The following is a 24542-nucleotide window of genomic DNA, read 5'->3' as shown; positions in this document are numbered from 1 at the left end:
CGGCCAAAAAAACGTAAGAGGGACTGAACTGATGCATCCTGAACGGAATGCTCTTAGGATTTTTTTTTTCCTGGTATTGAGCCCCTGTGACGGAACTCAATACCGGAAAAGAAAACCACTTGTGTGAAAGCACGCAGGCTTTATCCAATCAGTCATCAGTACGTCATATTCCCGCGCCTGGGTTTTGCGTTGTACGTCATATTCCGGCGCCTGGTTCTTGCGTTCCAGCTGAAGCTGCACGTTGCACTGGGTTCATGCTCTCGGCTGTGGCTAGTTCCTCGCTCGATATTACTGGTCTGTGTGCTCGTCATTGCGGAGATGCCGGCGTTTGACTGACAGGGCATCATGAACGGAGCTGGCAGAAGAAAGAATCGCAGAGGGCGCAAGGCAGGGCAGGCTGCCAGAAGGAGGGAACTGATATCCCGGTCTGTGCATAGCGCAGAGCTGTGTCTGCGGGATCGGGACTATGGCACAGCTTATGCCCACTTCCTGCTGGTGCTTAGCCTGGCTCCTGAGCTGAAGGAAGACTTTAAGGTATCAGCCGGTGAAAGTTGTGCTCGCTGATACAGGTGTGCGCTGAGTGACGGTCCCCAAGTGTCAGGAAAATCTGAGGGCAATCCTGTGTTTGCCCTATTAGTATGTGTTGTACCCACCAAATATTAGGAGACACGGCCTCAGGCTCTGCTCACCAGGCTGTAGATGTCAGGGTGTTGAGGAGAAGCCCTGTTATAGAGTAGGTTCTTCACAGGTGACGTTGTTAGGTTTGTTCCCATCCTACAAGTATGTTAGGAACTGAATCATTACCTCCCAGTATGAATGTATACCCTGTGCTTTCTTCTCTACTTTCAGTCATCAAGGCAGGGCCACAGTAGCTTTCCTCCCTCCACTTCCTCGGTAAGCACGGTAGCTTTTCCCCTCCACTTCCTCAGTAGACACAGCAGTGTTTTCCCTTTCACTTCCCCAGTAGACACAGCAGTGTTTTCCCTTTCACTTCCTCAGTAAGCACAGTAGCTTTTCCCTTTCACTTCCTCAGTAAGCACAGTAGCTTTTCCCTTTCACTTCCTCAGTAAGCACAGTAGCTTTTCCCTTTCACTTCCTCAGTAAGCACAGTAGCTTTTCCCTTTCACTTCCTCAGTAAGCACAGTAGCGTTTCCCTTTCACTTCCTCAGTAAGCACAGTAGCTTTTCCCTTTCACTTCCTCAGTAAGCACAGTAGCTTTTCCCTTTCACTTCCTCAGTAAGCACAGTAGCTTTTCCCTTTCACTTCCTCAGTAAGCACAGTAGCTTTTCCCTTTCACTTCCTCAGTAAGCACAGTAGCTTTTCCCCCTTCACTTCCTCAGTAAGCACAGTAGCGTTTCCCTTTCACTTCCTCAGTAAGCACAGTAGCTTTTCCCTTTCACTTCCTCTGTAAGCACAGTAGCTTTTCCCTTTCACTTCCTCTGTAGACACAGCACCTTTTCCCTTTCACTTCCTCTGTAGACACAGCACCTTTTCCCTTTCACTTCCTCTGTAGACACAGCACCTTTTACCCTTCACTTCCTCTGTAGACACAGCACCTTTTACCCTTCACTTCCTCTGTAGACACAGCACCTTTTACCCTTCACTTCCTCTGTAGACACAGCACCTTTTACCCTTCACTTCCTCTGTAGACACAGCACCTTTTACCCTTCACTTCCTCTGTAGACACAGCACCTTTTACCCTTCACTTCCTCTGTAGACACAGCACCTTTTACCCTTCACTTCCTCTGTAGACACAGCACCTTTTACCCTTCACTTCCTCTGTAGACACAGCACCTTTTACCCTTCACTTCCTCTGTAGACACAGCACCTTTTACCCTTCACTTCCTCTGTAGACACAGCACCTTTTACCCTTCACTTCCTCTGTAGACACAGCACCTTTTACCCTTCACTTCCTCTGTAGACACAGCACCTTTTACCCTTCACTTCCTCTGTAGACACAGCACCTTTTACCCTTCACTTCCTCTGTAGACACAGCACCTTTTACCCTTCACTTCCTCTGTAGACACAGCACCTTTTACCCTTCACTTCCTCTGTAGACACAGCACCTTTTACCCTTCACTTCCTCTGTAGACACAGCACCTTTTACCCTTCACTTCCTCTGTAGACACAGCACCTTTTACCCTTCACTTCCTCTGTAGACACAGCACCTTTTACCCTTCACTTCCTCTGTAGACACAGCACCTTTTACCCTTCACTTCCTCTGTAGACACAGCACCTTTTACCCTTCACTTCCTCTGTAGACACAGCACCTTTTACCCTTCACTTCCTCTGTAGACACAGCACCTTTTACCCTTCACTTCCTCTGTAGACACAGCACCTTTTACCCTTCACTTCCTCTGTAGACACAGCACCTTTTACCCTTCACTTCCTCTGTAGACACAGCACCTTTTACCCTTCACTTCCTCTGTAGACACAGCACCTTTTACCCTTCACTTCCTCTGTAGACACAGCACCTTTCTCAGTTGACGTTCTAAGTAGACACAACAATATCCTACACACACTTCCCTAGTGTTCACAGCAGGACCACCTTCCTTAACAGGCAAGAACTGCCTCGTTTCAACATATGTGGTGACATATTATGACCTGTGTGTGAACTTTACAAACTGTCTTATTACATACAATCAAATGGTGTCTACAGCTGGAGTGCAGTTCTATTTCTGGCATGAAGATGTAGAAGACCTTTTTAATAGTTGGGCTCAGGACTTGCACCATCCTAATCCATAATAGCAAGTGCTGTCTGTCTGATAAACATGAACGCCATCTATCTGGGGTTGGTGGTTGACACCTTTTTACCTCGCGCTGCCCTGTTTCAGATCTGCTAGTAGTTATGTTATATTTTTGGTGTTTATCCCTTTTATGTTTTAGGAGACTTTTCAGTATGCCCTTTTCAAATGGGCAGAAGAGCTATATGCGTTAAGCCGCAATCAAGACTTGTTCAGTTGTTATGAACAAGCCCTCGAACTCTTTCCAAACGATGATGTTATCTGCAACAGTATGGGAGAACAGCTCTTCAGGTGAGATACCAGGGGAAATCATATCAATAACATACGTGAAAAGGCTTTTTGTTTCAGTGCCTGGAATATAAAATAATCTCCCTTCACATATATTTGGCAATCCGGCTGCAGGGAAACTGAATCTAGAACTGATCCAATAGTTTTCCTTGGGATTGTTTTAGGGCTGCAGCTATCGACTATTTTTGTAAACGAGTATTCTATCGATTAATGATAGAGTATTCTAATAACAAAAAAACTAATTGAAAGAACATTTTTTTTTATAAAAACTCATCGGCCCCCTAGTGCCACCATCTCCCCCTCCTAGCCATGTCCCCAGCGCCAGTACTTACCTCTCCTGTAGGGGCGCCGCTCCACAGCTTCTCCATCTTCTCCACGCGCTGCACTGTCGTCCTGACGTCACACAGCGTCGGGTCATAGTGCACGTATGCGCGCACTATGACCTGACGATGTGTAAGGATACAGTGCAGCGTGGTGCGGGCCGGCGGGTGACCATGGAGCGGTGAGTAAGAGCAAGCGCTTCACTCCCACTCTGTGGTCACATGACACAAATGAATCCTGGATGCAAAAAATTAGCATCAAGGATTTTTTTGGTGTCGAATTACTCCATTTAATTGAGTAATCATTTCAGCCCTAGATTGTTTATAATCATTCAGTGCATCACTTGTAACGCTGGACAGAAAAGCATAGATGCTGGGCTGGTGCACTATATAAGAAAAAACAATTTAGTGCAACAAGAAGACTGATGTATGTGCACCCAGCCTTAGAGCGTTGTCAACCGCACTATAATCTGTGGTCTGTGCAGATAACTATAGGCTGTTCTATATCTGCCGTAGATTGGGATTTCGAGATGAAGCAGCTGGTTATTTCTACAAGGCCGTGAAGCTGAACCCGAACTCGGCTGATGCCAAGGAAAATTTCTATCGTGTAGCGAACTGGCTTGTGGAGCGCTGGCATTTTGTAATGCTCAATGATGTCAAGAGGAATCGGATGTATCAGAAAGCTATTGAAAATGCAGTACAGGCTGGATGCAAAACTGTGGTAGATATTGGAACTGGTACTGGGATACTAAGGTAAGTCAAGAGCATGATAGTCAATTTACTGTCATCAATTATTTTGCACAAGACTTTTTTTGTACTGCCACATGTTTTTTGTTTTTGTCTTTTTTTTTTTTTTTAGCATGTTTGCAAAATGTGCGGGTGCCCCTCATGTTTATGCCTGTGAACTCTCCAAGACCATGTTTGACCTGGCCTGCGAGGTAGTGGCAGCCAATAACATGGAAGGCGAGATCAAGCTTCTACACATGAAGTCTCAAGATATTCGAGTCCCTGAACACATACCTGAAAAGTACGTAGGGAACACTTCATTTCTAACACTTCTTCATACGTTTTTCTGACCCGTTCCTTCAAGTTCAGTAGGCTTGGTGGAGGGTGATGGCAGCAAACACTGGCATAGCAGATAGACTACAATGGAGACGGGCATAGAACATCTTCTGAAATGCTGGAAGGGCTAAAGAAAATCTACCAAAATATGTACAAAACCAAGTAGATGTTTCCTGACTCTATCTGAAACCTCGTAAAGAGAATTTTCACCCACAGTATAAAAACCCTGTTAGAGAAGTAAATGAGAAGTGTAGTAGTTTTAGTTTTTTCTCCTACAGAGATTTAGCCCCTTTTCTGTATTGTGAAGCCCACAAAAATGACTAGTGCAGCCATGTTAGAAGATTATTAGCCATACTGAATTTGTGATAGTCTAACTGAAAATGACAACCAAAATTCCTGTAACAATGTGAAGCCTCCCCATAAGGCTAGCTTTAAGGAGCCGTAACACAGCTACATTTCCGGCTGCAGGGTCATCGTCGTGGAACAGACCCGTGAAGAAGTTTTTATTACACTAAGAACACATAGGAAGAGACTTATCATGAAGGGTCAGTTTTGCAGGAGTCTGTGATGCCGTAATTTGTGCCAATTCTTCAAACGTATGATGTTTGAATTTGGTGCATTTTTTTTTTTAAGTCTAACACTTTGGGATGTTACTCCACTTGCTCCCCCACCCCTTTACTGGAGGAAGATTACTTCAATTTTTAATCCTAGTTGATAAATCTGGTTTATATTAGCTCGATAGGCTAACCATGGCACTTTCCAAAACTGGAGTGAATGGCATAAAAATTCAAAATGTCACGTAGGTTTTGGGCATATAAGCCTAACAAAACTCTATTTTGCAACTTTTTGAAGCCAGAATTTTGGCCATGGTTTGTGAAGGGAGATATCTGAGGGTTCTTTTCCCCTATTCCTACTGTTCAGTGCAGAACAAGCAAACAACATTAAAGTATGAAATTACATATTATAAAAACCTGCCTTTTATACTACTTTCCATCACATTAATAAGTTTGTTGGACCCCTAAACCTCGTGCCCGTCTTGTAGAGTGATCTGCAGGGAATGGACAGGCAGACTTGTGCTTCCAGCTGTTTTTTAGGTACTATAGGAGTCCGTTTCCACCTATACAGAATGGGTGAAAACAGTAGTCCTAGGCTGGGGTGATGTCTATTACCATGGTGAAAGATGTACTCACGTCGGTAATTGTCTTCTGCCAGCATGGTTACCCCCTTACAAGTAGACCTCACTGCTGGGCCACTGGATAGCGCAGGTTTAACACCATTGTGATATTTTATCATTATATTTTTTTTGGGATGTTTATTTTTGCGCAGGGTTTCACTGGTTGTCACAGAGACAGTAGATGCCGGTTTGTTTGGTGAAGGTATTGTGGAAACTCTGATCCATGCCTGGAAAAACTTGCTTCTAGATCCTAAGGTGAGCAAAATAAATGACGACATATTGGTTTTCTTACATATGTTATCAAGCTCTATATATGAGTCAGTTTTCTTTCTCAGCCCAAAGATGCCAACTGTGATGGGTATGGACAGGTCATACCCTCAGGTGCTGTAGTGCATGGCATGATAGTGGAATGTCCACAGATACGCAGGCATCACAGGTAGGTGCGAATATGAGTTATTTCAAACATCTTTTTAAATTACATGTTGGTCAAATAACGTATTAAGTCTGTATAAGGTACCCCCTTTCACCAAGTTCAATGCCTATATAAAAGCATGAGGCTGCAGAATAAATAGAAATGTGCCCTGTTCCGTCAGGGACAGGTATTCTCTAAGGGCACACTGCTGTTGGCCGGTCATTCCGTGCGGTCCCCAATGCGGTCCCCAATGCGGATTCCGCAGATGGGTCCAGACCCATTCAACTTGAATGAGTCTGTGATCCGTCCGCACCGCAAAAAAATATAGAACAATTTTTTTTGCAGTGCGGAGGCATGGAGAGAAATCCCACGGAAGCACTCCGTAGTGCCTCCATTCCGCACTGACCTTCCGGATTGATGACCCATTCAAGAGAATGGGTCCGCATCCATGATACGGGGTGCACGCGGCTGGTGCCTGCATATTGCTGACCCGCTGTTTGCAGGCCTGCAATACAGGCATGGCCGGGCAATGGTCGTGTGCATAAGCCCTAAAGGCAATGCTCAGCAAATCCTATATGCAGTGCATGGAGGTTGTGTGGCTATGTACTAAGGAGCTGTGGACAAGCTGTGGACAAGACTCGTCACATGCATGAGTCCTTAGAAGTGGATTCAGCACTGCCCCTAATAGTTTATATCTCCTCCCACCAATCTAGTTGCATAGACACTCCCTTATCAGAAAGAGATGCATGGACATGGTCATGTGACCACAGTCCAAAATGGAAGATAGGAGCAATTTAGGTAAAAGAAATACATTACACAATTGCAGCTACCGTCATGAGTGATTATTTTTAAAGGATGTTGATGTGAACTAGAAAACCCTTTTAAACTGCAGACAACTCTCTAGAAAAGACATAAACATACTTGTACCGTCGAGAACGCTGTGCAGTCTGCCAGCAGCATGATATGTAGCAGTAGAATCTGAGCAGAAGGATATACAGTTTTACAGCATACCTCCCAACTTTGTAAACGAACAAAGAGGGACAGATTGTGTGGCGCGCGAGCAGCAAATTTCTTCCAAACTAGGCCACGCCTCTAACTCCGCCCAAAACATAACTATACACCTAATCCCACCCAGTCCCCTTAATGCCCCACATAGTAATTATTCCCCCTTCATGCCACTGCACAGTATTTATGCCCACATTGTGCGCCCTTCACAGAATTATGTCCAGTTATGTGCCCCAGTAATGTGCCCCTCACAGAATGTAAAAAAAAAATAAACACCACATACTTACTAGCAGCAGCAGGACATCGGCTGCTCTGGTCTGTGAAGGAGGCGGAGCAGAGGCTGGCGGCCAGCCCCACCCCCCCACACAGACCAGAGGTATGGAGAGCGAGCAGGAATGATGAAGCCGGCTCTCTGCTTCATTATGGCAACTGTCTCTGCTTCCTATGGACGCAGGGACAGCTGTCAGAAAGCGGGACATACCTCCTCCTTACTGGTCCCGCCAGATCCAGGATGGTTGGGAGGTATGTTATATAAATAAATTGCAGGTTATACTGAATCTGTTCCCACCAAAGTATATATCAATCTGCTAAGCACTGCATTTTCACTGTGTGCATTTTGCATCTATCAGCAGGGTTAACCCTATTAAACGGGACACACTGTCTACTCTGCTTTATCCTGCAGAATAAAACAATACCTGTCTTATGATTAGGGATGAGCGAACTTCTATTTTCAAGTTTGGCGTACAAGGTTCCGGTTATCTAAGAATCCCATTATGGTTTCCGCTACCACGGACCATACGTTATTGTCCGTGGTAGCGGAACCCATAACTGAATTCTCAGATAACCGGAACTTGAAAACAGAAGTTCGCTCATCCCTACTTATGATATTCTGTTGCACTGTTCTGGTGAAAATGAACATTTTATTAATATGCTAATCACGTCTTTAGAGCATAAGGACCTTCAGAGCATTAGATCTCCTTCTCCCTGGCAGCCACTCCTATTGAGTGACAGGGCGAGGCATCTTCTCTGGCCCTAGAATCTCATACCTGCTCTGTAGCTTACACTATTGGCGCATGCACAGTAGTCAACTGTACTGCTGGTGACGCCAGGCAGATGCACGGGGCATTAGCTGAAAGCTACAGCATAACGGAATAACGGGTATAGTTTTACTCAGCATTATGCAAGGTTTAATAGGGTTGATTCTGCTGACATGCTCATTTTTTATCTTTTAACACACATTATTTTGCCCAGGGTGTTTGTAAATGAAGTTGCCGGTGTGAACTTAAAAGAAGCTGTGCGGTTTTCCAGTCCTGTACATTGCAGTTTCAAATCTGGTGATGTAATTGAGCCGTATGCTACAGAAAAGATGAGCAGAGTACCTGGTGGTTATAAAGCCTTGAGCCAGCCCTTCCTGGCACTGACTGTAGACTTCAACAGCCTGCAGGTAAACAGCCAGATGTCCTTGTCCTTGATAAACTAGAGTTATGCTGTAATTTTCTAAGAGGTTTCTTTTCAAGAAAGTGCTAGTAACACACACTCCTCAGCTGTGAAATTGCAATACCAAAAAGGAAAAGTCATGGAACTATAGAACTCACTGGATCAATAAATATGTTAATGATATGCAAATAGAAACAATATTCTAACCTCTCTGTATTCAAAGTTGAGTGAGTGTCCTGAGCAGAAATACAAGCACTTACAAGCCATGGCTATCAATGAGGTTATTAATGGTTGTCTGAGGAATGTTCTGCCATTCTGAATGCACTTGGGCACCCAAATCAAGATCTGCTATTTGTCGGGCAATGATAATTCAATTAGGAATTATTAATTATGGTCATAAAAATAATTAACCGTGGAAAAAATTGAATGTATACAATTTGTCATAAATTATTGAAATCATGACCTGGTGAATTGTAGACAATCTAATCGATACAATTCACATCTGAGTCCGACCATTTCCTCAGATAATAAGTTATTTTGACGTCAGATGACGTTAATGATAAAGGTGTAGTTTTACATTATACAATAATACACAGGTATTATAAAAATATGCCGATTTATTGGTTACAAGATTATAAACATAAGTAAATAAGCACAATGATACATGCAAATGAATATATATATAATATAGTGTTGATATAAAGCGTTACAATCTTAACACTACATGTGAGTGGAAATAACTTGTCACATTATAACAAAGCTATTATTAGGTTATCAAAATAGGAACATAATTTATATACATTACTTCTGTTCAGAGGAAACCTTATGATATCAGGATGGGCATGTCTAATCCTAGACATCAATATAGAATGCTAAATACATTCTGCCCCCTCTAACCAATTACATATCACATGACTTCCAGAATGGGCAAATCCATTCAAGGATATAACTTAGAAGAGATCACTGTATCCTTCCGCCCCATCCTGGACTATTTTCACACATATAACTTTGTTAAGACAAATAACAGGGATCTAGGATCTTTTCTAGACCATATCTTAAATAGGAAGGACTTGAAACAAGTCTTTCCTGTGGGAATCCATCACTTAGCTTGGCGAAGAATATTACTATCAATACAGTATATAGGCAATCCTTTAATGCTCTGATAAATTATGAGTCTTGATTCTTCTGCAGGTAGAATGAAGCCTCACAATATCCTAAGACTACATCTCAATATGGAGATGATCAATTTATTAATTTATTCGCCAATCTAGATGGTATAATTTCACCCACACTATCTAATTAGTCTTAATAAAATGAAATATCATTCTTTGTCTCTCTTAACAAGTCATAGTAGGAATCTCACTTCTGCTCCTAGGAAAGCTGGGTGGTTCATCATTGCATGGCTTTCTTTTTCTTTTCACCCTGAAACTATTTTCCCAGACTTAGTGGAACCATCATGAGTTTCATAGACTCGTGAATTTATGGGTTTGATAACAAATACAATGGGCCTTACACTCGCACTGTGGGTTAGTATATTCTAACTGTCCAAACGACTGATTCATTAGGTTAGAATAATATCAGTCCCTCTGAGTAAATCCCATTAGCAGAAAACCAACGTAAATGTTTTCCATATATCCTAAGAATACATTTTCTTTTAGTGGGATACACATGGCATCAAGTATATTATATAAAATTATAATATATAATTTATCAATTCGTTTATGCTAAAACTAAATAAATCCACTATATGAATACAAACGTTATACTTTCGATTATATGAATAAACATACACACCACATGTCTCTCATGAAACAGTGCTACCTCCCTCATAGCACTGTAATGAGATCTAAGAATACACTTTAGGAACGTGTGGCCTTTCCATAAGCTCACACAAAATGGTGGACATATCACAAAATGGCAGATGCCACACTATTAACCTAGCAATTCATGTTTGATTCATTTCGGGCCTATAATTATCCCGACATATTTGCAAAAGAAGCTGTAATTGATGACCAAGATGTGCTCAATGGGAGGGAAGTCCAGAACAGTGCAGGCCATGGTAGCATGTTTAGGCCACGCAGGCTGCCCACAGTAGCATGAGCAACATCTGGCCTGGCATTTGTCCTGTTGAAAAACAGCTCCTGGGACACTGGCTCCATGAACATTGAGCATTTAGTGTACATTATGCCACCCCACATCATAATCCCAGAAGTAGAACCGGTGCGACGTTCTCTTGTGAATTCCTCTTCATGGCGTTGCCCCCGTGACCAATTCCCGGCTATCATTGCATCTGAGACCAAAGCGGATAGACCTCCATTGTCGCCTTGCTGTGGACCACTATAGCCTTTGAGAGTCGTGATGTGAGGTCAGTGGAACAACTGTATTTGAACGCCTGGCTTGTAGACTAATGTTGTACAATGCTTTCCCTAGGCTTGGGATGTGACGTCCAACTTCACTTGCAGTACAAAATGGATCACTTTTTCTAATCAGATGATCCGTCCATTTTGAAGTTTGCCTCTCCACCTCTTGCAGTCGTTCCAGTTCGTTGTTGTTCTACCAACCACTGGGACACGCAGAGTTGAACAGTGCTGACATCTTGGCCTAGGTGCGTCTTTCTGCCCGAGTGATAAACCAAGGTCTCTCAGTTCAAGGATTCTGTCCCTTAGGCGTGTTGCACACGACCGTATGCCCTCCGAGATATACGGTCCGTGAGCGGGCCATGTCCTAGAGCGGCATTGATGCTTTGCATGGGAGTACACAGCATCAAAGATTACAATGATACTGTGCACGTCGGGCCGCCCACGGAACTATTATCCCGCACTCATAAGATCATATGAATGCGGGACAATAGCCCCACGGGCAGCCCGACGTACACATAATTATTGTAATCTATGATGCTGTGTTCCTCCGTGCGCACGATCAATGCCGCTCCGGGACATATGGCCCGCTCGCGGACCGTGTGTCTCGGAGGGCATACGGTCGTGTGCAACAGGCCTTAGTTTGAGACAAGTGGTGATTTTTTTCCTTCAACCATGAAGCGAGATGTATCTGCCCCCACAACTGGACAGGAAGCCCCAGAGCAATCAAAAAGGGAACACCCACTTCCTCCCTCAGTGTGGTTTCCTGTCCTCCGGACAGAGAAGCCTGGAGCATGCAGCCTCCAAGGCTGTGAAACAAGGAACACCTTATGAACTTGGGTTATACAGTAAATATTTGTGTTGTGTGGTTTGTATAAATCTGTTTGGTGCCTTTAGCATGATTGATAGGTTTGAATATTTGTCGGGCTTCAGGGCCTGGTTGACTGCCTCTTGGCTTTTGGGGGGAGACCTGATAGCTTTAGGGCCTGGTTGGTTGCTTATTGGCTTCTGGCTGAATGCCTTTTGATCTTATGTTGGTTTCATTGAATTCCGATGCCCTGTGCATGCTTAGCTGTATACCTGTGTGGCTATGCCTGTCTGGCTGAACATTTTTGCATCTATACCTGCTTTGTTGAAAGCCTGGTCTGCTGAGCGCCTGTGCATCTATGCCTGGTTGGTTGAACACTTGTGTGTCCATGCTGGGTCAGCTGACAGCCTTTGGGTCCGTGCCTATAAAATGATGGCTGCCTGGGAGCCTGGGCCTTTCTGGTTCACTGCCTTGAGCCTGTGGTAATTAAAAAAATAAATAAAAAGGCAGTGTTTGTGGCAGGGTGACTATTTTCATGGCCTCATGTTCCTATGGAGCTGATTGCTTTCATGTTATGCTTGCCTGGGATGACTGCTCCTACAGCTTTGCATTGTAGCTGGCTTCTTCTGCTGCTGGGCTTATCTACTGCAGCTGTTTGTTCAGCTGCTTACTTTGCATGGGCCGTGTCTGCATGGTTGGCGGCTTCTGCGGCTCTGTCTGCATGGTTGGCGGCTTTGGTCACCATGTCTGTGTGGCTGGCGCCTCGTGCTGCCGTGTCTTGATAACTGACGTTCTTGAAACAGTATCTGGATGACTGTACCTGGCTCTGAGCGGGTGTCTGTGATCAGCTGTGCTATGCAACAGTGTCTTGGTGGCGGTCTACTTTGATGGCTATGCCTGTATGGTGAACTGGTTCTGTGGCTATGCCTGATTGACAGTTTGTAGTTTTAATTATCTGCAATAAGCATAGTACACCAACGAAGCCCTATAATGTTCCTAGTGGAAAATGAGAAGATGGGCTGGACCAGATGGTTTAGAGCCCTATAAATCTCCTAGTTGGGAGTGAAGATATAGGCTGGACCATATTGTTTGGACAGCCTACAGGACTTATGGGGTACCAACAAAGCCCTATATGGCTCCTGGTTGGGAGTAAGAAGATGGGCTGGTCCATTTAGTCTGGATGGCCTACAGGAGATATGGCTCACCAGCAAAACCCTATAAATACTTGCCACCGATCTAGAACTTCCCAGGGAGTCCCTGGAGGGTCGGCGGTTGTCTGCTGGGGTCCTTCGTGCTGTAGTTTCCGGCACTGCGGACCCTAGGAGGTCTGAAGGGTCCAGGGGGCTCTTTGAACCTCTTGCAGCAGATCCGTGAGCTCCTCTAGATAAGGGATTGATGCCACGGTAGGGTTCCATCATGGATGCCAGATGGCGAGAAAATCTCCAGTGGATCTTGGATCACTTGGTCCACTATGCGCTCCCTGAAGATTCAACAGTGCAGGTGGCGTGCCTTGGAAGGGCCTCTCCTGGGGAACTTTTGGTGAGGCAGGAAGAAACATCTGTCTCGGAATATAATCTGCACCAAAGGAATCGGTGTTCAGCAATCCTCTTCCATTTAATAATTCTGCATCAAGATAAGTACTTCTCTAAGATGTTTTGTTAAATCTGTTATGATTTATGTTAACACTTGATGAAAAGCCCATAAAACATTTATTTTATAAGATTATCCTGGGTTTAAGGTATAATTTTGAAATTCCTAGGTTAGGATGTTTTATTATTCCCACTTTTTTTTATTTTGGACCTCTTGTTAGCTTTCGGGGTCTTCATAGTTTAAGATTACTTTTCAATCATGTCCCTCCCAAGGGGTGTTTTTTATCTCTGGTATTCGATCTCTCTATGGTGCTGTCATGGGTGAAGGGAAAAATGATAATTACACTTACCGGTAATTGGATTTTCCAGAACCCATGACCGCACCGCTCTAATTCCCTCCATGGTGCTTATGGTTGATGAAAATTGTTTCGGTATTTCAAATAAAAAGGAAGAATGAGGTTTATAGGAATTCTATTTTGTACGGCTCCTACTGATCTACTCTGGAATCAACATTGAGGAAGGAAGTGGGTGTTCCCTTTTTGATTGCTCTGGGGCTTCTTGTCCAGTTGTTAGGGCGGATCCATCTCTCTTTATAGTGCGGTCATGGGTTCTGGAAAATCCAATTACCGGTAAGTGTAATTATCACTTTTGAGGTTTCATGTGGCTAAAAATTTTTTACTTTAAATCTGGCTTTTATGCCCCTCTTACATGCCAGATATTGGAGCTAGGTGCTTGAAAATTTGATCATCTGCAGATCTTAGCAACACTTGCTACTTACTCAATTTGCATGTTCTTAAAGGGACTCTGTCACCACTTTCTAACCCCCCCTTTTCAAAGTATTGTTATCTGCATGGCGCCCCTGTGATTATAAATGTGTTGTTAGAAGTTAAATTCGCCGTCTCCTTTTGATAAAAAGAGCTTTTATCTAACCTGTCAATCTTCTTGATAAGGTGCCCAGGGCGTTTCTTTTCGTCTCAATCTGCCGCCCGCCGCCGCCACCGTTGGTGCCCAGCTCCTCCCCTCATGCTTTCAGCGCCGCCTGAATGTAATCAAATACGCCTCCGGCTCTCTCTGTGCCCCCTCCTCCTTTTCAAAGATCCCGCGCGTGCGCACAGGGCTGTGCCTGATGCGCCCGTGCGGACATTTACAATCAGCCTCATTGAGCGAAGTGCGCATGCGCGCACTTCGCTCAACCTCCTCATCAGACGAGCACTGCAGCCCTCCTCCTTGAAAAGGAGGAGGGGGCACAGAGAGAGCCGGAGGCGTATTTGATTACATTCAGGCGGCGCTGAAAGCATGAGGGGAGGAGCTGGGCACCAACGGTGGCGGCGGCGGGCGGCAGATTGAGACGAAAAGAAACGCCCTGGGCACCTTATCAAGAAGATTGACAGGTTAGATAAAAGCTCTTTTTATCAAAAGGAGACGGCGAATTTAACTTCTAACAACACATTTATAATCACAGGGGCGCCATGCAGATAACAATACTTTGAAAAGGGGGGGTTAGAAAGTGGTGACAGAGTCCCTTTAAGACGTCTCCTTCTTGGTGTTGCAATTTCAATGTTGAGTTTAGATCATATCATTTATTTTTTTGATACAATATTTCTTTCTGTTCAACTCCATAAGCATTGTTATTATCATAGATGGGGGAAAAAACTGTCAAAGACTGGTGGGTAGGAAAAGCTTCTAGTCTTGAATAAGCTGGGCTTACTGCTAAGTGAATTTAACCAATATATCTAAATTCTGCCAACATCATCTTGGTTTTTAATGCTAGGATTTGGAAAGCATTGCCTCTGGAAAGTCCTGCAGGATCTCTGTTCTGGTCCAGGAACAAGGACGACTTGACTGTTTTATAACTTGGTTTGTCTTGCATCTGGATAATGAACACAATCTGTCAACGGGGCCTAGTGAAGAGACGTGCTGGGAACAAGCTGTGTTTCCTATCCAAAATATTCCTGGTAAATGACTAATATCTTATTTCTAATAACAACCCACCTTGCATTGGTTGAAAAGTTGACATTTGGACAGGAAATAGTTAACCACACTACCTTTACCAATTGCAGACTGAAGCTCCTCATACATGAGGAGGGGAAAGGAGGGTCAGATATGTTGGACTTTAACCACCTCCAGACCGGGCCTTTTACCCCCTTCTTGACCAGGCCTAATTTTGCAAATCTGACATGTCACTTTATGTGGTAACAGCTTTGAACACTTTTATTTATCCAAGCCATTCTGAGATCGTTTTCTCGTGACACATTGTACTTCATGTGGGGCTTACATGATAGAACCAACCCATAAATGACTCCATTTTAGAAATTACACCCCTTAAACTATTCAAAACTGGTTTTAGAAATGTTGTTAACCTTTTTGGTATTCCACAGGAATTAAAGCAAAATAGAGGTGAAATTCCAAAATATCACTTTTTCTTGAAGATTTTCCATTTTAATAATTTTTTTCCTGGAACACATCAAGGGTTAACAACGAAACAAACCTCAATATTTATTACCTTGATTCTGCAGTTTGCATAAACACCCCATATGTGGTCGTATACCGCTGTTTGGGCACATTTTGAAGAGGCCCTGAGGTAACCCCACAGTGAAAACCCCCCAAAAGTGACCACATTTTGTAAACTACACCACCCAAGGAATCTTTAAGGGGTGTAGCGAGCACTTCACTCAACCTCTGTTACATAGAATTTTTAATACTTGGGTGTGAAAATGAAAAATTACTATTTTTTTTTTGTGATATTTTTGTAGAGCCAATTGTTACGGACGCGACAATACCAAATATGTCTTTTTTTTTTTTTTTTACATTTTACACAATAAGAACATTTTTAGAAAAAAAAATCTATGGCTATGGTCTTGTATGGGGGCTCATTTTTTGCAGGATGATTATTGCTACCATTTTTGGGGTACATACGACTTTTTGATTTAACATTGTTTTTTTGGAGGTGAGCTCATTGGCACAATGTTTGTTTATTTTTTAACGGCGTTCACCTGATGTGGTAGATCATATGATATTATTATAGAGCCGGTCGTTGCGGACGCAGTGATACCAAATATGTCTATTATTTTATTAATTTTTCTTCTATTTTTTAAAATTTGGGGGGGGGGGTACCTGCACAGTCTGAAAATGCCAGCATTGATTGGATAGATTGAGACTGTGCAGGTACACCTCCCCCCAACTTGTTACCTCCCCTCTGTACCCTTACTGAAGGCTAATGGCAATTAATTCATAACTTCTAGTAGAAATAATACAGGAATGAGACAACATAGAGCCTTAAGAATAGAGGCTCCAGAATTATTACATGGGGACACTCTCCCAATAGCATTTTACATTAAAGAGGTTATCCGGGAATTTTATATTGATGGCCTATCTTCAGGATAGGTCATCAGTATCAGATCGGCGGAGGTCTGACTTCTGGAAGCCCCTGCCGATCAGCTGTTTTGAAGAGACTGGCGCTCCATGAGCACAGGTCACATGGCCTAGGCTCAGTCCTATTGAAGTCAATGGGTCTGAGCTGCAGTACCAAGCACAGCCACTATACAATGTACGGCGATGTGCTTATGAGTTGTGAAGAGCTCCAGTGAGCGCAATGGCCTCTTCAAACAGCTGATCAGCGGGGTGCTGGAAGTCAGTATAAAGCTAGTGAATAAGCCCTTTTGAGTGTATATTGTCAGTATGTATGTAATATATATGTTCTGCAATCTGTATAACATGTTGAGTGATTTAGATGGCATGAAAGATTCTGACATGGATTATTTTTGTTTTTCTCCACAGAAGATGGTTGTATGGTCATCCGTGGGGATACAGTCGTACTGGATGTACACTGTCCTGACTGTTATTTAAGATTAGAGCTAGTCACGGTTATTAGAGCTGGGGTAGTGGACATTGGTATGTCAGTAGAGCACGAGGTGGACTTGTGCGATGCTTTGGCCAGTCTTCACACAACCCATCAGAAGGGCAGGGAGGAGGACTTGTGCATTCTGGAGCCGAGTGAGATAGCCTTGCTTAACAATGTTATTTACCACGAGAGCTTTAAGAATGCTATATGTAAAGTCATATCTTCCCTGGGACCTGGAGAGAATGGTACATTGAGGAATGAGAATGATGTAACGACTCATGAAGGACGTTTTTCCGACCCGCTGTATATACTGGATGTGTCTGAGGGATTTTCAGTTTTACCCGTAATTGCTGCACAGCTTGGGAATGTTAAAGCTTACAGCTCAGTTGAGGAGAAGCAGCACTGCGTTGCCCTAGAAAGGTTATCAGAAAGGAACGGCATCTCCAAAGAGAGTCTGGAATTTTGGCTGAACAAGCTGGAAGCCAGCGATGATGTTTTACAGAGGCCCCAGTCTGACAAGTTGTGGAGCATCATTATTCTAGATGTGATTGAGCCTTGTGGGCTGATCAGGCAAGAGGTGATGGAGAAATGTGCCATAGCAAGGTAAGTGAGCTACCACTGCAGTGTTTGATGCCATCTTCAACAGGTTTTGGAACGTAATTAATCAACCACGCAATACTTTATTACACTTGAGCAGGTGGTATTTAAAGGGGTTTTCCGGGGCTTTTATAGTGATGACCTATCTTTCGAACCTCCAGGACCCCTGCCAATCAGCTGCTTGAGAAGGCTTCTCTCTGCTTTTCCTAGGCCGAGTGACAACATGTTCATCCACGACTGTATCCAGATGTGGTCCGTGTGTTGTCTGCATATTTTTGCAGACCTATTGACTTCATTGGGTCCTCAGTCTCCATATTGTGTTTTTTTGCGGAACAGACATTCGTATGCAGAAAGCACACAGATTTTCCGTATGCTTTACAAATGCGTATGCCCATTTCTCAGAAAGCTAGTCCTGTAATTGGCTGCAAAATGTGGACCACGGACCCATTGAAGTCAATGGGTCTGCAAAAAATGCGGATGCAACACGGACCGCAAAATACATAGTCATGTGCATGAGACCTAAATGGAACTTTATTGCAGAAACCATGTGATGAGTGTTTTAAAGGCTGATTCACTTCCTCATGGTACTAAATCATGCTCATCACAGAAATCTTGAGGGAACTTCAGTGGGGACTGTCATTCACCAGTTTAATATAGATGTGTGAAAGAGGCATGGCTTCTGTTATAAAGAAAAGCCACAATGCTAGTGTGAACATAGCTTTAGGCTACTTTCACACTCGTGTTTTGGCTTTCCGTTTGTGAGATCCGTTCAGGGCTCTCACAAGCGGTCCAAAACGGATCAGTTTTGCCCTAATGCATTCTGAATGAAAAAGGATCCGCTCAGAATGCATCAGTTTGACTCCGTTCAGTCACCATTCCGCTCTGGAGGCGGACACCAAAACGTTGCCTGCAGCGTTTGGCTCAGTTTCGTCAAGTGGACAGCAAAATGGATCTGTCCTGGCACACAATTTAAGTCAATGGGGACTGATCCGTTTTCTCTGGCACAATAGAAAACGGATCCGTCTCCCATTGACTTTCAAGGGAGTTCATGATGGATCCGTTTTGGCTATGTTACAGATAATACAAACGCATCCGTTCATGATGGATGCATGCGGTTGTATTATTGTAACGGATCCGTTTTTGCAGATCCATGATGGATCCGCCCAAAACGCGAGTGTGAAAGTAGCCTTAGCTTGTCAGTGAATGGAAGCATTTTTCTTTAGATCCAAAAGCTGAAAATCTATTTGGACCCAATATGTCTGTTGGCTACGTCCAAAGCATCTCTCAATGTTTTGCTATAGAGTGGTTAAGCTAAATTAACTTAAAACTGGAAACCCCTTTTAAGTGGCTAGTGGAATTGGCCATATATACAGTACAGACCAAAAGTTTGGACACACCTTCTCATTCAAAGAGTTTTTTCTTTATTTTCATGACTGAAAATTGTAGATTCACACTGAAGGCATCAAAACTATGAATTAACACATGTGGAATTATATACAACAAACAAGTGTGAAACAACAGAAAATATGTCATATTCTAGGTTCTTCAAAGTAGCCACCTTTTGCTTGGATTACTGCTTTGCACACTCTTGGCATTCTCTTGATGAGCTTCAAGAGGTAGTCACCTGAAATGGTCTTCCAACAGTCTTGAAAGAGTTCCCAGAGATGCTTAGCACTTGTTGGCCCTTTTGCCTTCACTCTGCGGTCCAGCTCACCCCAAACCATCTCGATTGGGTTCAGGTCCGGTGACTGTGGAGGCCAGGTCATCTGGCGCAGCACCCCATCACTCTCCTTCATGGTCAAATAGCCCTTACTTTCAAAGTTTTCCCAATTTTTCAGCTGACTGACTGACCTTCATTTCTTAAAGTAATGATGGCCACTCATTTTTATTTACTTAGCTGCTTTTTTCTTGCCATAATACAAATTCTAACAGTCTATTCAGTAGGACTATCAGCTGTGTATCTACCTGACTTCTCCTCAACGCCACTGATGGTCCCAACCCCATTTATAAGGCAAGAAATCCCACTTATTAAACCTGACAGGGCACACCTGTGAAGTGAAAAACATTTCAGGGGACTACCTCTTGAAGCTCATCAAGAGAATGCCAAGAGTGTGCAAAGCAGTAATCAAAGCAAAAAGGTGGCTACTTTGAAGAACCTAGAATATGACATATTTTCAGTTGTTTCACACTTGTTTGTTATATATATATATATAATTCCACATGTGTTAATTCATAGTTTTGATGCCTTCATAGTCATGAAAATAAAGAAAACTCTTTGAATGAGAAGGTGTGTCCAAACTTTTGGTCTGTACTGTATATCACATCTGCATTGTATGTTTTTACAGTGGAGTACTTTCTGCATGTGGGTTAACCTCCTTCTTTGGTGCACTTGTTTCTAACACGTATTCATTTTGCTGGTTTTAGGTGCTTACTTCAGTCTGGAGGAAAGATCTTCCCTCAGTATGTGGTCATCCATGGCATGCTGGTAGAATCCAACACTTTAATGCAGGAGAGTTCGGTTCAAGGCACAGAACCCACCCTAGGCTTTAACATAGCACCTTCGATCAATCAGTTCAAGGTGAGCGAAAACACAGTCAAACTACTAATCAGATTTGAAATGCGCTCTATACTTGCTCTATGGCACCTGATCTTCTGTTCCTCAAGACAATCACAAAATCTTAGTAGTGTCTTGTTCCAGTAACTAGGAGTCCAGATCTGTATACAGTTCAGTGCAGATAAAACTGTTTTAACATTTTGTTAAAGGGGTATTCTGGTTGCTATAGGAATGGATAGGGGATAACCTGTAGTAACTAACTGATCAGTGTGTGTCTGACAAATCGGGTTTTGAACCCCTGAACTAATGGAGTGGCAAGTGCTCCATGACACTCCATTAATTCTCTGTGGGACTGGCAGATGGCTGACTTCAGCACTCGCTTATCTGTCGCAGTGCCACTGAGAATAAATGGAGCGGCAGGTCGCACACTCAATCAATCCACCGCTTCATTAGGACAGGGGTACGGTATCCCAATTCTCAGGATCAGTGGAGGTCCCAGCAGTTTACCTCCACCAATCAGTTAGTTATCCCATATGTAGTAGATGGGGGATAACTTGTAGTTACGAAATGCCTCTTTAAATAATTATCTGGGATAAAAGAGGATCAATGGCTGATGTTAAAAATATGGAACAGAAACCCTTGATTTCTGAACATTGCCGAAATTCTGAACATGATTGTTCCTGCTACTTCCATCAGTCAGGATGTGCAGCTTAAATAGCAGTTCTCTAATAGTTTTACTAAATTACTTATACATGGAGGTATTTAGATAATGCAGATCAATAACAATTATATTGGGGAATTGCATAAAGAATAATTCCCTAATTACATGAGTGTTTCAAAAATAGGACTGCAAGACGGCAGGGAATTCACTTTCTATGCATTTGACCCCGAGTCTATTGATGGCGGCCTGAATTCATGCTATTATGTTACTTCAGAAAATTGCAGAATTGTTCTTAATCTTCCTGAATAACGGTTTCAGGTGCCTGTCAATGTCTTCCTATAACGGTTTAATCTTCCTATAACGGTTTCAGGTGCCTGTCCATGTCTTCCTGAATCTCTCTACTCTGCCTTCCACCCGTTTGAGTGATCCAGTAGAGCTGCTTAGACTGGATTTAATGAATCCGTATTCAAACCAATTTAGCTTGGTTACTGAAGTAAAGGTAATGAAGACTGTGAAACATTTATATAATTTTTTTTAACCTACTGTATGTACAAAAGTTTCCTATCCTTGATGTTTAATCCTGTTAGACTTAGGTCTAAAACTAGGAGCAGATTGTAACACTGTCATGTGGTCATGTCCCTCACAGTAATACATTCTGTATGTGAGGTCTGTGTGTCCAGAATGCTGCTGTCTTCACTAGCTATCTTGTTTTAGCACTGCTGTATTTCCAGTACTGCTTTCCACTTCTGTAGGGCATGAGGGTCTTCACTCACTTGTTCAGACAGTTACTGATGCTGAGAAGGGGGGGGGGGTTCCTCTCCCTATTCAGAGTTTGCCATAGGAGCTCTCCTTTCTCTCTATACTCAGTCATAACCTATGTGATTTTACCCCCTGCTAAGTGTATGGTGTGTGCTTTGCTCTGTCAGATCTTTGTCAGAACATCAGAATAGACCGCTATGTGAAGGATTTACAAAGACTTCACAACTGCACAATAGTAGGAAATTTCTAGTGAAGACTGCTCAGAAAGTTGTATCATTTATTGTGAAGCAAGTGAACAATAAAAAAAAAAAATCAATGCAAAGGTGTCCATAGCTTTCCCCATTCACAAGTGTCATTTTATAAGAAAAAGCAGTCTCTCGCTCCGTAGGACTTTTCTCAGCAGCAGGACCCCTTGTTATCAGCTTACTGTTAGGGGACCTTCTGACAAGAAGTGATTGTCTGTGGTGGAAATCCTCTTTAAGCCTCCTCAAATTGTGTGCACTGCTCTAGAATAGATGTAATGATGCGATCCTGCCTACGATATGCCATCATGGCTGAGCAGCCTGACAGGAAAACATGTAGTATATGTAATTGCCAGAACATAGTGTGTAGTGAGGCCCTCTCACTCCTCTAGGCAGCTCTGCAAGTGGAGGCAACCAGTCCTGCTCACATTCTAGGACAGGTTGCTGGCAGCCATTTTAAATAATTCCTGGTGAACTCCTTTTAACATGATTTTCTTTTGCCTTTTTTATATTTTTCAGTTATTTGGTGTAACTACTTAGCACAATAATGAACTTTTTGTCCAGCATCTGGTAAATTCAGCTGTTCAGCTACAAAAATACTGTGCAGGCAACATACAAAGTCATGTCTGACACAGTCTGTTTGCTAGGGATACACAGCATAGCCACTCCATTCTTTTCAATGGGAATATTGGACAGCACATCCCTGTAAAGCAGTCTAACCTCAGGTCAAGGAAGGGACAAGGATGTTTGTCCATACTTTTCCCTTTCCATGTGCACAATATTTTGTAAGAACCTAGAGAACATCTTTACCATCTTCACATTTTTATTATGTTTTTCTGGCATTTTAATTTCCTTTTTTCTTTAAGTCATTCACTGTGTAGGATAAATATTTTCAGGTGCAGCAATACCAAAATGTGTTTTAATAATACATTTTATTTCCCTAAGTTTTAGAGAAATATAAGAAAATATTCCTCAGACCTCAGCTTAGACCCCCAGCTCAGACCTCCAATCAGATGTCAGATCACACCCCCATACAGATATCAGATCAGACACCTCTCCTCCTGTTCTGGCCTCTGCCGCTCCTGTGATCCAACATCGTACAGCATGATGTCACAGAGCACGCCTATGTCGTCATGCTGTGCACAGAGCACAGCATTCAGTGCCTGCAGAAGACGACCAGGGAGCACTGCATTCACTGCTCTCTGCTCCTACTGTACTAATGAGCGCGTCTATACTGGAAATGCTCATTAGTATTTGCCCTATAAGATGCACTGACATTTTCCCCCCACTTTGGAGGGGAGGGAGGGCGAAAAATACAATAATTTTGTATTATCACCACTGTGATTATTTTGTTCCTTCTCATATTATTAAAAATTGTCTTTCAAGTCAAATATCCAGAAGGCAAGCTGATAAAGTGATTGTCATGGATATAACCTGAACACATTTGCTGTGTTTTCCTCTAGGTAAGAATCTGTAAATCGGGACAGGTGACTGCTATTCCATTCTGGTATCGCCTTTACCTTGATGAAGATATTTATTTAGACACATCTAGTGACATGTCACATTGGAAACAAGCAGCTTTTTTATTAGAAGAGCCGCTCAGAGTGGACGAAGGGCAAGAACTCCTACTTGAAGTACATTTCCAGAACAGCAATGTTAGTATGACTTTAAGACGACCTCCATAGTAACTTCCGCAGAACAACATACAGTAGTTGCAGAGTTGAATTGTATATTACAGTGAGTATCTGTAATAAAGCATATATGCTTCCTATTTTTTTTTCTTGGTTATATAGCAAATTGTATAGTATTTTATCTATACTACTCAATAAAAGGTGAAAAATAAATGTTGCACGTTGAACATTATTTCGGGTAAACAGTCACCATGTGAATACTAGCAGATTATGGATTTTCCAGTGTATCTGCTGGATTTCTGCTGCAGGAAAATCCAGATGTGGAATTCATGCCATAAATGCATTATGGTGGAATCCACATTGAAAACTCGCAACATAAATGACATGCTGCAGATTTAAAGGGTAACTCATGTTTTCATCAAAAAAATAAATTTTAGCATATGTTACTGCTGCTGCAGCATTATGCATAAAGCTATCTTTAGTTTCTTCACATACCACTGTTTTCCTTAAGTTTTTCCCTTAGTCATGGCTGTTTTAACCTCTACAATATGAGGATCTTCTCAAGATGTCTCCTCTGCCAATTCTATGAGGCCAAAACTGCCTTCCCTCACTTCACATACACATTTCCTGACAGCCAATCAGATTGGATTACTGAGAGACCCGCCTCTTCACTCTGAAGCCTAATGCAGGCATGTCGTTTGGAGGACCGCCTCTCTGTCTTCTGTTTACACTAAAGGAAAGACAGAAAACACATAGCAACAGTCTTTTAAGGGAACAGTGGAAAGGGACAGGGGACATTAATGAAAGCTGATATTATAAGGTAATTACAAATCTTTTGGCAATCATTGACAGACTAAGGTCTCATGCACACGCCCATTGCCCGGCCTTGGCCGTATTGCGGCCCCCAAACAGCGGGTCCGCAATCCGGAGCTGCTTAATGCTTATATGGTAACATAGTACATAAGGCCGAAAAAAGACATTTGTCCATCCAGTTCGGCCTGTCATTCTGCAAGTTGATCCGGAGGAAGGCAAAAAAAAATCTGTGGTAGAAGCCAATTTTC

The 24542-nt window shown here is 42.9% G+C and overlaps 1 protein-coding gene across 1 annotated transcript; it reads left to right on the top strand.

Moving 5' to 3' along the window:
* Window positions 1–208: 208 nt before the first annotated feature.
* Window positions 209–23616, top strand: LOC120990023 (protein arginine N-methyltransferase 9-like). Its single transcript, XM_040418524.1, has 12 exons — window positions 209–534; window positions 2887–3035; window positions 3869–4105; window positions 4212–4379; window positions 5741–5843; window positions 5924–6024; window positions 8257–8449; window positions 14968–15151; window positions 16974–17640; window positions 20059–20212; window positions 21220–21348; window positions 23314–23616. Exons 1-12 carry the CDS (start codon window positions 346–348, stop codon window positions 23533–23535), a joined length of 2496 nt encoding a protein of 831 aa, XP_040274458.1. The 5' UTR covers window positions 209–345; the 3' UTR covers window positions 23536–23616.
* The last annotated feature ends 926 nt before the right edge of the window (window positions 23617–24542 follow it).

This window comes from Bufo bufo, chromosome 2 (genome assembly GCF_905171765.1).
Source record: "Bufo bufo chromosome 2, aBufBuf1.1, whole genome shotgun sequence".
NCBI lineage: Eukaryota > Metazoa > Chordata > Amphibia > Anura > Bufonidae > Bufo > Bufo bufo.
The sequence above is the reverse complement of the archived record's forward strand: the minus strand, read 5'-3'. Positions and strand labels throughout refer to the sequence as shown.